The sequence below is a fragment of the Hyla sarda genome, chromosome 1 (assembly GCF_029499605.1).
Source record: "Hyla sarda isolate aHylSar1 chromosome 1, aHylSar1.hap1, whole genome shotgun sequence".
In the NCBI taxonomy this organism is placed as follows: Eukaryota; Metazoa; Chordata; class Amphibia; order Anura; family Hylidae; genus Hyla; species Hyla sarda.
The window spans coordinates 2,733,705-2,750,032 of record NC_079189.1 but is presented as its reverse complement, the minus strand read 5'-3'; the positions used below and the strand labels follow the sequence as shown (position 1 = coordinate 2,750,032).

General features: G+C 45.7%; 1 protein-coding gene and 1 pseudogene across 1 annotated transcript; one reads left to right on the top strand and one right to left on the bottom strand.

Annotated features, from left to right (window-relative positions):
• The window catches only part of LOC130303399 (zinc finger protein 615-like), a 43,994-nt pseudogene that overhangs the window by 12,944 nt on the left and 14,722 nt on the right, over positions 1-16,328 (bottom strand).
• Positions 515-14,677, top strand: LOC130285432 (zinc finger protein 1 homolog). The gene is made up of 7 exons (XM_056536847.1): positions 515-668; positions 4,594-4,712; positions 6,258-6,428; positions 11,008-11,134; positions 11,238-11,326; positions 11,456-11,564; positions 12,272-14,677. The coding sequence occupies exons 2-7, from the start codon at positions 4,635-4,637 to the stop codon at positions 13,204-13,206; spliced, it is 1,509 nt and encodes a 502-aa protein (XP_056392822.1). The 5' UTR covers positions 515-668; positions 4,594-4,634; the 3' UTR covers positions 13,207-14,677.

Below are 16,328 nucleotides of genomic sequence, written 5' to 3'. Positions count from 1 at the left end.
GGTTATATATTATTATACTATCACAGGGGGAAGGACAGATTGACACCTGTTGCTTCCCTTCATATCTCCAATATGGCAGCTGCACCAGACAGATATTGTTTTCAGGACACTGGGAAAGCTGGGTAGTATACAGTACATAAAGCTGAGTGGCACATAGTATATAAAGCTGGGTGGCGGGCGGTATATAAAGCTGGGTGGCGGGCGGTATATAAAGCTGGGTGGCGGCCGGTATATAAAGCTGGGTGGCGGCCAGCATATAAAGCTGGGTGGCAGCCAGCATATAAAGCTGGGTGGCAGGCAGTACATAAAGCTGGGTGGCAGGCAGTATATAAAGCTGGGTGGCTGGCAGTATAACCAGTGTGAACTATTACATTGTGACAGGAGGAACAAGAGAGGAACAACACAATGTAACAAACCCTCTGCATAGAAACTCACCTCACACCACGTCTCCTCTTCACTGAGCTCCTCCCCTTCTGGTCACATGTCCTCTACTACTGCTGAGCCCCGCCCACTCCTGTCACATGACCATCCTCACAGGTCCTTTCTCCACAATCTATTCTATCCTGCTGGGCTCCAGCCCCTACATGTACTGGTCACATGATTGTGACATCATCACAGGTCCTACACCTCCAGTAGATACAGAGCAGGTCCTGGACGAGCATATCTTGGTAAAGAGATTACATGAGGAGGAGATTTGTTACAGTGTGTCACCCCAGTAGTAAGGAGATTACATGAGGAGGAGGTTTGTTACAGTGTGTCACCCCAGTAGTAAGGAGATTACATGAGGAGGAGGTTTGTTACAGTGTGTCACCCCAGTAGTAAGGAGATTACATGAGGAGGAGGTTTGTTACAGTGTGTCACCCCAGTAGTAAGGAGATTACATGAGGAGGAGGTTTGTTACAGTGTGTCACCCCAGTAGTAAGGAGATTACACGAGGAGGAGGTTTATTACAGTGTGTCACCCCAGTAGTAAGGAGATTACATGAGGAGGAGGTTTGTTACAGTGTGTCACCCCAGTAGTAAGGAGATTACATGTGGAGGAGGTTTGTTACAGTGTGTCACCCCAGTAGTAAGGAGATTACATGAGGAGGAGGATTGTTACAGTGTGTCACCCCAGTAGTAAGGAGATTACATGAGGAGGAGGTTTGTTACAGTGTGTCACCCCAGTAGTAAGGAGATTACATGTGGAGGAGGTTTGTTACAGTGTGTCACCCCAGTAGTAAGGAGATTACATGAGGAGGAGGTTTGTTACAGTGTGTCACCCCAGTAGTAAGGAGATTACATGAGGAGGAGGTTTGTTACAGTGTGTTACCCCTGTAGTAAGGAGATTACATGAGGAGGGGGTTTGTTACAGTGTGTCACCCCAGTAGTAAGGAGATTACATGAGGAGGAGGTTTGTTACAGTGTGTCACCCCAGTAGTAAGGAGATTACACGAGGAGGAGGTTTATTACAGTGTGTCACCCCAGTAGTAAGGAGATTACATGAGGAGGAGGTTTGTTACAGTGTGTCACCCCAGTAGTAAGGAGATTACATGTGGAGGAGGTTTGTTACAGTGTGTCACCCCAGTAGTAAGGAGATTACATGTGGAGGAGGTTTGTTACAGTGTGTCACCCCAGTAGTAAGGAGATTACATGAGGAGGAGGTTTGTTACAGTGTGTCACCCCAGTAGTAAGGAGATTACATGAGGAGGAGGTTTGTTACAGTGTGTTACCCCTGTAGTAAGGAGATTACATGAGGAGGGGGTTTGTTACAGTGTGTCACCCCAGTAGTATGGAGATTAAATGAGGAGGAGGTTTGTTACAGTGTGTCACCCCAGTAGTAAGGAGATTACATGAGGAGGGAGTTTGTTACAGTGTGTCACCCCAGTAGTAAGGAGATTACATGTGGAGGAAGTTTGTTACAGTGTGTCACCCCAGAAGTAAGGCGATTACATGGGGAGGGAGTTTGTTACAGTGTGTCACCCCAGTAGTAAGGAGATTACATGAGGAGGGGGTTTGTTACAGTTTGTCACCCCAGTAGTAAGGAGATTACATGAGGAGGGGGTTTGTTACAGTGTGTCACCCCAGTAGTATGGAGATTACAGGAGGAGGAGGTTTGTTACAGTGTGTCACCCCAGTAGTATGAAGATTACATGAGGAGGAGGTTTGTTACAGTGTGTCACCCCTGTAGTAAGGAGATTACATGCAGAGGAGGTTTGTTACAGTGTGTCACCCCAGTAGTAAGGAGATTACATGAGGAGGAGGTTTGTTACAGTGTGTCACCCCAGTAGTAAGGAGATTACATGGGGAGGGAGTTTGTTACAGTGTGTCACCCCAGTAGTATGGAGATTACATGAGGAGGAGGTTTGTTACAGCGTGTCACCCCAGTAGTAAGGAGATTACATGTGGAGGAGGTTTGTTACAGTGTGTCACCCCAGTAGTAAGGAGATTACATGAGGAGGAGGTTTGTTACAGTGTGTCACCCCAGTAGTAAGGAGATTACATGAGGAGGGGGTTTGTTACAGTGTGTCACCCCAGTAGTAAGGAGATTACATGAGGAGGAGGTTTGTTACAGTGTGTCACCCCAGTAGTAAGGAGATTACATGAGGAGGAGGTTTGTTACAGTGTGTCACCCCAGTAGTAAGGAGATTACATGAGGAGGAGGTTTGTTACAGTGTGTCACCCCAGTAGTAAGGAGATTACATGAGGAGGAGGTTTGTTACAGTGTGTCACCCCAGTAGTAAGGAGATTACATGAGGAGGAGGTTTGTTACAGTGTGTCACCCCAGTAGTAAGGAGATTACATGAGGAGGAGGTTTGTTACAGTGTGTCACCCCAGTAGTAAGGAGATTACATGAGGAGGAGGTTTGTTACAGTGTGTCACCCCAGTAGTAAGGAGATTACATGAGGAGGAGGTTTGTTACAGTGTGTCACCCCAGTAGTAAGGAGATTACATGAGGAGGAGGTTTGTTACAGTGTGTCACCCCAGTAGTAAGGAGATTACATGAGGAGGAGGTTTGTTACAGTGTGTCACCCCAGTAGTAAGGCGATTACATGGGGAGGGAGTTTGTTACAGTGTGTTACCCCAGTAGTAAGGAGATTACATGAGGAGGGGGTTTGTTACAGTGTGTCACCCCAGTAGTAAGGAGATTACATGAGGAGGGGGTTTGTTACAGTGTGTCACCCCAGTAGTATGGAGATTTCATGAGGAGGAGGTTTGTTACAGTGTGTCACCCCAGTAGTAAGGAGATTACATGAGGAGGAGGATTGTTACAGTGTGTCACCCCAGTAGTAAGATTACATGAGGAGGAGGTTTGTTACGGTGTGTCACCCCAGTAGTAAGGAGATTACATGAGGAGGATGATTGTTACAGTGTGTCACCCCAGTAGTAAGGAGATTACATGGGGAGAGAGTTTGTTACAGTGTGTCACCCCAGTAGTAAGGAGATTACATGAGGAGGAGGTTTGTTACAGTGTGTCATCCCAGTAGTAAGGCGATTACATGGGGAGGGAGTTTGTTACAGTGTGTCACCCCAGTAGTAAGGAGATTACATGAGGAGGGGGTTTGTTACAGTGTGTCACCCCAGTAGTAAGGAGATTACATGAGGTGGGGGTTTGTTACAGTGTGTCACCCCAGTAGTATGGAGATTACATGAGGAGGAGGTTTGTTACAGTGTGTCACCCCAGTAGTAAGGAGATTACATGTGGAGGAGGTTTGTTACAGTGTGTCACCCCAGTAGTAAGGAGATTACATGAGGAGGAGGTTTGTTACAGTGTGTCACCCCAGTAGTAAGGAGATTACATGAGGAGGAGGTTTGTTACAGTGTGTTACCCCTGTAGTAAGGAGATTACATGAGGAGGGGGTTTGTTACAGTGTGTCACCCCAGTAGTATGGAGATTACATGAGGAGGAGGTTTGTTACAGTGTGTCACCCCAGTAGTAAGGAGATTACATGAGGAGGAGGTTTGTTACAGTGTGTCACCCCAGTAGTAAGGAGATTACATGGGGAGGGAGTTTGTTACAGTGTGTCACCCCAGTAGTAAGGAGATTACATGAGGAGGGAGTTTGTTACAGTGTCACCTCAGTAGTAAGGAGATTACATGGGGAGGAGGTTTGTTACAGTGTGTCACCCCAGTAGTAAGGAGATTACATGAGGAGGAGGTCTGTTACAGTGTGTCACCCCAGTAGTAAGGAGATTACATGAGGAGGGAGTTTGTTACAGTGTGTCACCCCAGTAGTAAGGTAATTACATGGGGAGGGCGTTTGTTACAGTGTGTCACCCCAGTAGTAAGGAGAATACATGAGGAGGAGGTTTGTTACAGTGTGTCACCCCAGTGATAAGGAGATTACATGAGGAGGAGGTTTGTTACAGTGTGTCACCCCAGTAATAAGGAGATTATATGAGGAGGGAGTTTGTTACAATGTGTCACCCCAGTAGTAAGGAGATTACATGAGTAGAAGGTTTGTTACAGTGTGTCATTCCAGTAATAAGGAGATTACATGAGGAGGAGGTTTGTTACAGTGTGTCACCCCAGTAGTAAGGAGATTACAAGAGGAGGAGGTTTGTTACTTTGTGTCGCTGGTTCTGTGATTTAAGCTCCTCCTCTTCCCCTCCAGCTTATCCAGTTGTCTCCTCTTTTCCTGAATGACCCCCAAGGATGGACAAGGACAGGAATGAGATGACTAAGAGAATATTACACTTCACCTTGGAGATCCTCCACCTGCTGACCGGAGAGGTGAGGTGACCCATTTACATTTCCACCATTGTTGTCCCCCATCTACATTTCCACCATTGTTGTCCCCCATCTACATTTCCACCATTGTTGTCCCCCCCCATCTACATTTCCACCATTGTTGTCCCCATCTACATTTCCACCATTGTTGTCCCCCATCTACATTTCCACCATTGTTGTCCCCATCTACATTTCCACCATTGTTGTCCCCATCTACATTTCCACCATTGTTGTCTCCATCTACATTTCCACCATTGTTGTCCCCCATCTACATTTCCACCATTGTTGTCCCCCATCTACATTTCCACCATTGTTGTCCCCATCTACATTTCCACCATTGTTGTCCACATCTACATTTCCACCATTGTTGTCCCCATCTACATTTCCACCATTGTTGTCCCCATCTACATTTCCACCATTGTTGTCCCCATCTACATTTCCACCATTGTCGTCCCCCATCTACATTTCCACCATTGTCGTCCCCATCTACATTTCCACCATTGTTGTCCCCATCTACATTTCCACCATTGTTGTCTCCATCTACATTTCCACCATTGTTGTCCCCCATCTACATTTCCACCATTGTTGTCCCCCATCTACATTTCCACCATTGTTGTCCCCCATCTACATTTCCACCATTGTTGTCCCCATCTACATTTCCACCATTGTTGTCCCCCATCTACATTTCCACCATTGTTGTCCCCCATCTACATTTCCATCATTGTTGTCCTCATCTACATTTCCGCCATTGTTGTCCCCATCTACATTTCCACCATTGTTGTCCCCCCATCTACATTTCCACCATTGTTGTCCCCCCATCTACATTTCCACCATTGTTGTCCCCCATCTACATTTCCACCATTGTTGTCCCTATCTACATTTCCACCATTGTTGTCTCCATCTACATTTCCACCATTGTTGTCCCCCCATCTACATTTCCACCATTGTTGTCCCCCCATCTACATTTCCACCATTGTTGTCCCCATCTACATTTCCACCATTGTTGTCTCCATCTACATTTCCACCATTGTTGTCTCCATCTACATTTCCACCATTGTTGTCCCCATCTACATTTCCACCATTGTTGTCCCCCATCTACATTTCCACCATTGTTGTCCCCCATCTACATTTCCACCATTGTTGTCCCCCATCTACATTTCCACCATTGTTGTCCCCCATCTACATTTCCTCCATTGTTGTCCCCCCATCTACATTTCCACCATTGTTGTCCCCCATCTACATTTCCACCATTGTTGTCCCCCCATCTACATTTCCACCATTGTTGTCCCCCCCATCTACATTTCCACCATTGTTGTCCCCATCTACATTTCCACCATTGTTGTTCCCCATCTACATTTCCACCATTGTTGTCCCCCATCTTTGGCCCCGCTCTATGTTCTGGATGTCTCTTTGTAGGTGAGGTCTCCAGAACTGACCCCAGTATTCCAGATGTGCTCACTAGAGCTCTATACAGGGGGCACAATCTCTTCTTTGTAGTGGGGGAGGAATACTGGGGTCAGTCCCCTCATTATCTCTCTCCATACACAGGATTACACCATAGTGAAGAAGACATGGGGGGAGTGTGTGGCCCCCAGCCATGAGTCAGGAGGACGGAGCAGGACCCGGGGCCCCATCATGGAGCCTCCACCTCTCTCACTGATACATGAGGAGAAGATCCTAGAACTCACCCACAGGATCACTGAGCTGCTGACTGGAGAGGTGACCCTGCTGGGACATTATACAGTAATGGAGGGGTCTGGTGATGACTGGAGAGGTGACACTGCTGGGACATTATACAGTAATGGAGGGGTCTGGTGATGATTAGAGAGGTGACACTGCTGGGACATTATACAGTAATGGGGGGGTCTGGTGATGCCTGGAGAGATGACACTGCTGGGACATTATACAGTAATGGAGGGGTCTGGTGATGTCTGGAGAGGTGACACTGCTGGGACATTATACAGTAATGGAGGGGTCTGGTAATGACTAGAGAGGTGACACTGCTGAGACATTATACAGTAATGAAGGGGTCTGGTGATGACTGGAGAGGTGACCCTGCTGGGACATTATACAGTAATGGAGGGGTCTGGTGATGACTGGAGAGGTGACTCTGCTGGACATTATATAGTAATGGAGGGGTCTGGTGATGATTAGAGAGGTGACACTGCTGGGACATTATACAGTAATGGAGGGATCTGGTGATGATTAGAGAGGTGACACTGCTGGGACATTATATAGTAATGGAGGGGTCTGGTGATGACTGGAGAGGTGACACTGCTGGGACATTATACAGTAATGGAGGAGTCTGGTGATGATTAGAGAGGTGACACTGCTGGGACATTATACAGTAATGGAGGGATCTGGTGATGATTAGAGAGGTGACACTGCTGGGACATTATATAGTAATGGAGGGGTCTGGTGATGACTGGAGAGGTGACACTGCTGGGACATTATACAGTAATGGAGGGGTCTGATGATGACTGGAGAGGTGACACTGCTGGGACATTATACAGTAATGGAGGGGTCTGGTGATGACTGGAGAGGTGACACTGCTGGGACATTATACAGTAATGGAGGGGGTCTGGTGATGATTAGAGAGGTGACACTGTTGAGACATTATACAGTAATGGAGGGGTCTGGTGGTGACTGGAGAGGTGACACTGCTGGGACATTATACAGTAATGGAGGGGTCTGGTGATGACTGGAGAGGTGACATTGCTGGGACATTATACAGTAAAGGAGGGGTCTGGTGATGACTGGAGAGGTGACACTGCTGGGACATTATACAGTAATGGAGGGGTCTGGTGATGATTAGAGAGGTGACACTGCTGGGACATTATACAGTAATGGAGGGGTCTGGTGATGACTGGAGAGGTGACACTGCTGGGACATTATACAGTAATGGAGGGGTGTGGTGATGATTAGAGAGGTGACACTGCTGGAACATTATACAGTAATGTAGGGGTCTGGTGATGATTAGAGAGGTGACACTGCTGGGACATTATACAGTAATGGAGGGGTCTGGTGATGACTGGAGAGGTGACACTGCTGGGACATTATACAGTAATGGAGGGGTCTGGTGATGACTGGAGAGGTGACACTGCTGGGACATTATACAGTAATGGAGGGGTCTGGTGATGACTGGAGAGGTGACACTGCTGGGAGGGACATTATACAGTAATGGAGGGGTCTGGTGATGACTGGAGAGGTGACACTGCTGGTAAATTATACAGTAATGGAGGGGTCTGGGGATGACTGGAGAGGTGACACTGCTGGGACATTATACAGTAATGGAGAGGTCTAGTGATGACTGGAGAGGTGACACTGCTGGGACATTATACAGTAATGGAGGGGTCTGGTAATGATTAGAGAGGTGACACTGCTGGGACATTATACAGTAATGGAGGGGTCTGGTGATGACTGGAGAGGTGACACTGCTGGGACATTATACAGTAATGGAGGGGTGTGGTGATGATTAGAGAGGTGACACTGCTGGGACATTATACAGTAATGGAGGAGTCTGGTGATGACTGGAGAGGTGACACTGCTGGGACATTATACAGTAATGGAGAGGTCTGGTGATGACTGGAGAGGTGACACTGCTGGGACATTATACAGTAATGGAGGGGTCTGGTGATGACTGGAGAGGTGACACTGCTGGGACATTATACAGTAATGGAGGGGTCTGGTGATGACTGGAGAGGTGACACTGGGACATTATACAGTAATGGAGGGGGCTGGTGAAGACTGGAGAGGTGACACTGCTGGGACATTATACAGTAATGGAGGGGTCTGGTAATGACTGGAGAGGTGACACTGCTGGGACATTATACAGTAATGGAGGGGTCTGGTGATGACTGGAGAGGTGACACTGCTGGGACATTATACAGTAATGGAGGGGTCTGGTGATGACTGGAGAGGTGACACTGCTGGGACATTATACAGTAATGGAGGGGTCTGGTAATGACTGGAGAGGTGACACTGCTGGGACATTATACAGTAATGGAGGGGTCTGGTGATGACTGGAGAGGTGACCCTGCTGGGACATTATACAGTAATGGAGGGGTCTGGTGATGACTGGAGAGGTGACACTGCTGGGACATTATATAGTAATGGAGGGGTCTGGTGATGACTGGAGAGGTGACACTGCTGGTACATTATACAGTAATGGAGGGATCTGGTGATGACTGGAGAGGTGACACTGCTGGGACATTATACAGTAATGGAGGGGTCTGGGGATGACTGGAGAGGTGACACTGCTGGGACATTATACAGTAATGGAGGGGTCTGGTAATGACTGGAGAGGTGACACTGCTGGGACATTATACAGTAATGGAGGGGTCTGGTGATGACTGGAGAGGTGACACTGCTGGTACATTATACAGTAATGGAGGGATCTGGTGATGACTGGAGAGGTGACACTGCTGGGACATTATACAGTAATGGAGGGGTCTGGTGATGACCAGAGAGGTGACACTGCTGGGACATTATACAGTAATGGAGGGGTCTGGTGATGACTGGAGAGATGACACTGCTGGGACATTATACAGTAATGGAGGGGTCTGGTGATGACTGGAGAGGTGACACTGCTGGGACATTATACAGTAATGGAGGGGTCTGGTGATGACTGGAGAGGTGACACTGCTGGGACATTATACACTAATGGAGGGGTCTGGTGATGATTAGAGAGGTGACACTGCTGGGACATTATACAGTAATGGAGGGGTCTGGTGATGATTAGAGAGGTGACACTGCTGGGACATTATACAGTAATGGAGGGGTCTGTTGATGACTGGAGAGGTGACACTGCTGGGACATTATACAGTAATGGAGGGGTCTGGTGATGATTAGAGAGGTGACACTGCTGGGACATTATACAGTAATGGAGGGGTCTGGTGATGACTGGAGAGGTGACACTGCTGGGACATTATACACTAATGGAGGGGTCTGGTGATGATTAGAGAGGTGAATCTGCTGGGACATTATACACTAATGGAGGGGTCTGGTGATGATTAGAGAGGTGACACTGCTGGGACATTATACAGTAATGGAGGGGTCTGGTGATGATTAGAGAGGTGACACTGCTGGGACATTATACAGTAATGGAGGGGTCTGGTGATGACTGGAGAGGTGACACTGCTGGGACATTATACAGTAATGGAGGGGTCTGGTGATGATTAGAGAGGTGACACTGCTGGGACATTATACAATAATGGAGTAGTCTGGTGATGACTGGAGAGGTGACACTGCTGGGAGGGACATTATATAGTAATGGAGGGGTCTGGTGATGATTAGAGAGGTGACACTGCTGGGACATTATACAGTAATGGAGGGGTCTGGTGATGACTGGAGAGGTGACCCTGCTGGGACATTATATAATAATGGAGGGGTCTGGTGATGACTGGAGAGGTGACACTGCTGGGACATTATACAGTAATGGAGGGGTCTGGTGATGACTGGAGAGGTGACACTGCTGGGACATTATACAGTAATGGAGGGGTCTGGTGATGACTGGCGAGGTGACACTGCTGGGACATTATACAGTAATGGAGGGGTCTGGTGATGACTAGAGAGGTGACACTGCTGGGACATTATACAGTAATGGAGCGGTCTGGTGATGACTGGAGAGGTGACACTGCTGGGACGTTATACAGTAATGGAGGGGTCTGGTGATGACTGGAGAGGTGACACTGCTGGGACATTATACAGTAATGGAGGGGTCTGGTTATGATTAGAGAGGTGACACTGCTGGGACATTATACAGTAATGGAGGGGTCTGGTGATGATTAGAGGTGACACTGCTGGGACATTATACAGTAATGGAGGGGTCTGGTGATGATTAGAGAGGTGACACTGCTGGGACATTATACAGTAATGGAGGGGTCTGGTGATGACTGGAGAGGTGACATTGCTGGGACATTATACAGTAATGGAGGGGTCTGGTGATGATTAGAGAGGTGACACTGCTGGGACATTATACAGTAATGGAGGGGTCTGGTGATGACTGGAGAGGTGACACTGCTGGGACATTATACAGTAATGGAGGGGTCTGGTGATGATTAGAGAGGTGACACTGCTGGGACATTATACAGTAATGGAGGGGTCTGGTGATGATTAGAGAGGTGACACTGCTGGGACATTATACAGTAATGGAGGGGTCTGGTGATGACTGGAGAGGTGACACTGCTGGGACATTATACAGTAATGGAGGGGTCTGGTGATGATTAGAGAGGTGACACTGCTGGGATATTATACAGTAATAGAGGGGTCTGGTGATGACTGTATCATTGTGTGTCAGGTTCCTATAAGGTGTCAGGATGTGGCGGTCTATTTCTCCATGGAGGAGTGGGAGTATGTAGAAGGACACAAGGATCTGTACCAGGACATAGTCATGATGGAGGATCACCGGCCCCTCACATCACAAGGTAGGAAGAGACATATATATATATATAGATATCGCTCTCACTACCTAGTAACATAGAAATCTATCCAGCACTGATGTATTCATTCCCTGTGTGTTCCCTACAGAAGTCATTGATAGAAATCCACCCGAGAGGTGTCCCCGCCCTCTGTATTCCCAGGACTGTCCAGAGGGAAATGTCCCAGAGAAGCATCAGGTAGATGAGGCTGATCCTAAATGTCTATAGGGGGGTCCTGCAGTCATAGATGTGGGGATAGATTTTGGGGGTCTCTGTTGCTCCTCCTGTCTGCTGTATTTTAGTGAATTGTTCTATATGTCACATCAGTGGGGAGATCTGACTATTATTAAAGTGGAGGATGAAGAAGAGAGGATGAGGGGCCATCACCCGTGTATGAGGGACGTGCAGGAGGAAATTCCAGGAGGTGTTACCCCAGGTATGTAATAATGTCAGGAGGTGTTACCCCAGATATGTAATAATTCCAGGAGGTGTTGTCCCAGGTATGTAATATTTCCAGGAGGTGTTGTCCCAGGTATGTGATAATTCCAGGAGGTCTTACACCAGGTATGGAATAATTCCAGGAGGTGTTGTCCCAGGTATGTAATAATTCCAGGAGGTGTTGTCCCAGGTATGTAATAATTCCAGGAGGTGTTGTCCCAGGTATGTAATATTTCCAGGAGGTGTTGTCCCAGGTATGTAGTAATTCCAGGAGGTGTTGTGCCAGGTATGTAATAATTCCAGGAGGTGTTGTCCCAGGTATGTAATATTTCCAGGAGGTGTTACCCCAGGTATGTAGTAATGGATTACAGTGGGAATTCCGAGGTTTCTTCAGGGGAGGCTCCACCTTAGATCTACATGACATTAACCCTTCAGGCCCCAGTGATCCCCTGTGTTATGTATATTCAGGACCTGAGGGAGGTGACTATATAGAGATCCTCTCCAAGGTCATCTATGGGTCCTGTCATGCTCCAGGTAGAACACTAGGGGCAGTATTTGGGGTCACCAGATGTGATGAACTTTGATCGAAGAAAACTCAGTTTAACCCCTTAAAGTGCATCTGTTAGTTAGTTTATCCCCTTAATAAATTATTTTAAATTATGTCTTTTGAAATAAATCTCAAAAATATATATTTTGCTTCAACAGAAAATCCCAGTAAGAATTCTGAGGGAAACTTCATTTTATCCCTAAATGATAAAGGAGAATATGAAGATATGATGGAGCGCTCCTCAGGAGAAGACCTCCTTACCCCTAATGTCCATCCAGATCTATCCTATAATAATCCACCTGATCATGAGGAACCTTCTCCTGACCAACCGCACATTGTTACCACAAGGACAGGTCAGAAAGGGAGGAAAAGGATTCAATGTGATGAATGTGGAAAAGAGTTTACTAGAAGATCAAATCTTTTTACACACAGGAAAATTCACACTGGGGAGAAGCCATATTCATGTTCAGAATGTGGAAAATGTTTTAAAAGTAAATCAGAGCTTGTTAAACATGAAAGAATCCACACAGGTGAGAAGCCGTATTCATGTTCAGAATGTGGGAAATGTTTTAGAAATATATCGCATCTTTCAAATCATGAAAGAATTCACATGGGAGAGAAGCCATATTCATGTTCAGAATGTGGGAAATGCTTTATAAGTAAAGCACATCTTACGTTACATGAGAGAATTCACACAGGAGAGAAGCCATATTCATGTTCAGAATGTGGTAAATGTTTCAGAGGTATCTCGGATCTTGTTAAACATAAGAGAATTCACATGGAAGAGAAGCCTTATTCATGTTCAGAATGTGGCAAATGTTTTACACAAAAATCAGTTCTAGTTGTACATGAGAGAATTCACACAGGAGAGAAGCCATATTTATGTTCTGAATGTGGCAAGTGTTTTACAACTAAATCAAATCTTGTTAAGCATAAGAGAATTCACACAGGAGTGAAGCCATATTCATGTTCAGAATGTGGGAAATGTTTTATATATAAATCACAACTTTCTAGACATGAGAAGTCACACTGGAGACTGATAGATAAAATAATAAATGATAAAAATCTAATAATATGGAGAATGGAAATCTGAGATCTCAGGTGACAGTAAAATGTGATGTTTCTAAGTTCTGTTGTGAGAATTAACCCTCGAATAAACTCCATAATGAAACCTAAGCAGAAGCTAAAGCCAACATCATCTCTTGGTCATCAGCACCTGGGGTCATGTGACCTTTGTAGGTAAATAACGGTAATGAGAAGTAATATGTAATGCTATTGTGTATCATTTAGTAGTGACTTGTAGCTCTACACTACAGTATGATTGGATGATTTCTATGGATGATAATGATTGGTGATTTCTATGTATTACCTCGGCCTCATTTCCATTAGAAATATTACTGATTGTATCTCATGTGTCACTTCTGTCCTATCAGGATCAGGACACTTCTGTGTTGTCACCAATAACCCTTAGGCCGGGGTCACACACAGGATTTTGGTCATATTGTGTTAGAATTCTTCTTATAATGGGATTAGTCATGTGATGCGGTGTTATTAGTGTGTATGGGGTGTGATGTCTTCTCTGATTTACAGAACTGTACAGCGACTGACGTGGTCTGATACAATTCTGTAAATGGAGGAGCAGACTGATCAGTATGGACCTGTGTATAGGGAAGAGACACTGGAGTGAAGTGGAGGGTAACCAATCCCGTCCATCAGTCAGGATAGCGCTCTTGTAGGTGACTGGGAGAACTGGTTCATGTGGCCAGGAGTGAGATAGGTCCCATATGGTGAATGTATGCAGCATGTCCTGGGACTTCTAGTCTTTGTTGCTCTTTTTATCTGATGTCCTCCGCACAGCTCACATACGCCCCCGCTCCTTTATGGCTGAGGCCGGGGTTACACTCAGGTTACACACTAGGGCCACTTATCACAGATCTCTATAAATTACCTCGACATGGCTGTAATTCTGGGGAAACATCTAAAGGGTTAATAAACTCACTAAATATAACGTTATACAATGTGAGCTGTGTGGGTCTTAGAATGAAGTCCTAGAGGTGGTGGCCGGATGATGGGACCCAATGAAAGGACAAGAAGAAGAATGCAGGAAATGGGGGAAGAAGAGAAGAATGAAAGGAAAAGAGAGGAAAGGGGAAAAGGCAACAGGAAGAGGAAGAAACCTCTCGAATCCAACACCACCAACTACCCTGACAGGAAGGAAGAAGGACGGGTCCGGATGAGGGCACAGGACTAGGCTGGGTTAGGTAGAGCGGGGAACGGTAACAGAACAAATATGAGGCGCGGCCGTACCTCCCTCTTACTTTCAATAGTTTTTTATTGAAGAGTTTCAACAAGAAAACAACACAAACATTGGACTGGCACGTCCACGGAATAAACAATGAAATATTGAAGCAACTGAGCTTATTCGAAGAACAAAGGAAAGGAAACCTACGTCAACATCATTAGAAGTCCATCCAATTAGTACTTCGAAGAAATAAAATTCTGTGTCAAATGGGTATTGTGTCTCATCTTATGATTTATATTACAGATAATGAGTCGTTGAGCTAGTGAACGAAGTCTGAATGAATCTCAAATAAACAAGCCGGGTGTGCACATAAAAATAAAAAAGTACGTTATCCACAGTTTGTTTCAAAGAGATTCGGGACAGCCAGAAAGACCCTCTGTCAGGTGTGGTTTACAGAGATATACACAGGGGGGAATCAATCCAAAATTGCCATTTCTTAAGAAAGGAAGAGTAGTTGCCTGAACCTGCAGCTATTATCCTTTCGAATGCATACGTGGTGTTAATTTTTTGTACCACTTGTGAGATCTGGGGGATGGAATCAGATTTCCATCGACTAGTGATAAGATTTTTTGCAGTTATGCATATTATACTAAATAAAGCGCGCCTGGATGGAGGTAACAGATGTAGATCAAGAAACAGAAGTACTGTTTGTGGAGACCAAACAATACGCAGACTAAAAATTTCAGTCAATAAGGTAATCCTTCCAGTAATTTAGTAGTAAAGGGCAACTCCAAAGTATATGGAACAGGGTGCCTCTGGAGCCACACTGGCGCCAACACCCATCAGAGGCGCCTCGGTATGCACGGGCTATTTTGTCTGGGGTGAAATACCAACGCAGAATAGTTTTGTATGCTGATTCAATATGGGATGCACATAAAAAATGTTAATATGTGTAAAAGCGGAGCCCCATTCATGTGGGTCTCGCTGTATACCAAGATCTCTTTCCCACATTCTCATTGGATACATTTTTGTAAACTTGTCTGACTGTGAATAGCAAGAGTACGGAATTTTTAGACCCTTAGAATCACTATTTAGGTATGTGAGAGTGAGCGGATCAAGAGAAACCTCAGATGGGCGGAGGGAGTTAAGCAAGTGACGGATTTGGAGAAACTTATAAAAATCCTCCTTGGGAATGCGATATTGGGTTGAAAGTTGCTGAAAGGATACCATGATTTGATTTTGAAACATAGTTTTAATTTCTAGTAGACCCGCCAACATCCAGGAGGTGAGGGAGAGATTAGGATTATTCGTTGGTTCTGCTTGTCGGGGAGATTTTACCGTATCTAAATAAGTCTTCCATGTGTGAGTGATATGATTCAATATGGAATTGTCAAAGTGGGAGGGGATAAATTCCAAAGTGGTAGGAGTAGAAGGTCCTTCGGCAAGAATGGTGAAACCAAGTGACGTTCAATCTGTGCCCAAGGGGCAGACGGGCTGTCCCGCCACCAACATCTAAGGGAGGACACTAAAGTCGCTATATAATAGGCTTTGATGTTTGGAGAACCCAGGCCGCCCACTTTTCTGCTTTTAGCTAGGATATAAGAAGCTAGTCTGGCTTTCTTTCCAGACCAAGTAAAATGGTTAAGAATTCTTTGTGCTTTAACAAAAAAGGAGTTGGGTAGCGATATTGGTAATGACCTGAAAAAATAAAGAAGTTTAGGGAGCATAAACATTTTAAATGCAGCGATCCTACCTACCCAGGAGGTTTCATGTTTTAGGTAAGTGTTGGCTTCTGACGTTAATGACTGTAAGAGTGGTAAAAAATAGGTGGAGTAAAGTGCACGATGAGGGTATGCTAGTTGTACGCCTTAATATGTCAATGAAGAGGTCTTCCAGTCAAACGAGTAGGAAGTTTGAAGTGCTTGTGTTAGGGACTGAGTGAGATTGAGGGGTAGGGCTTGAGTTTTGGAGTT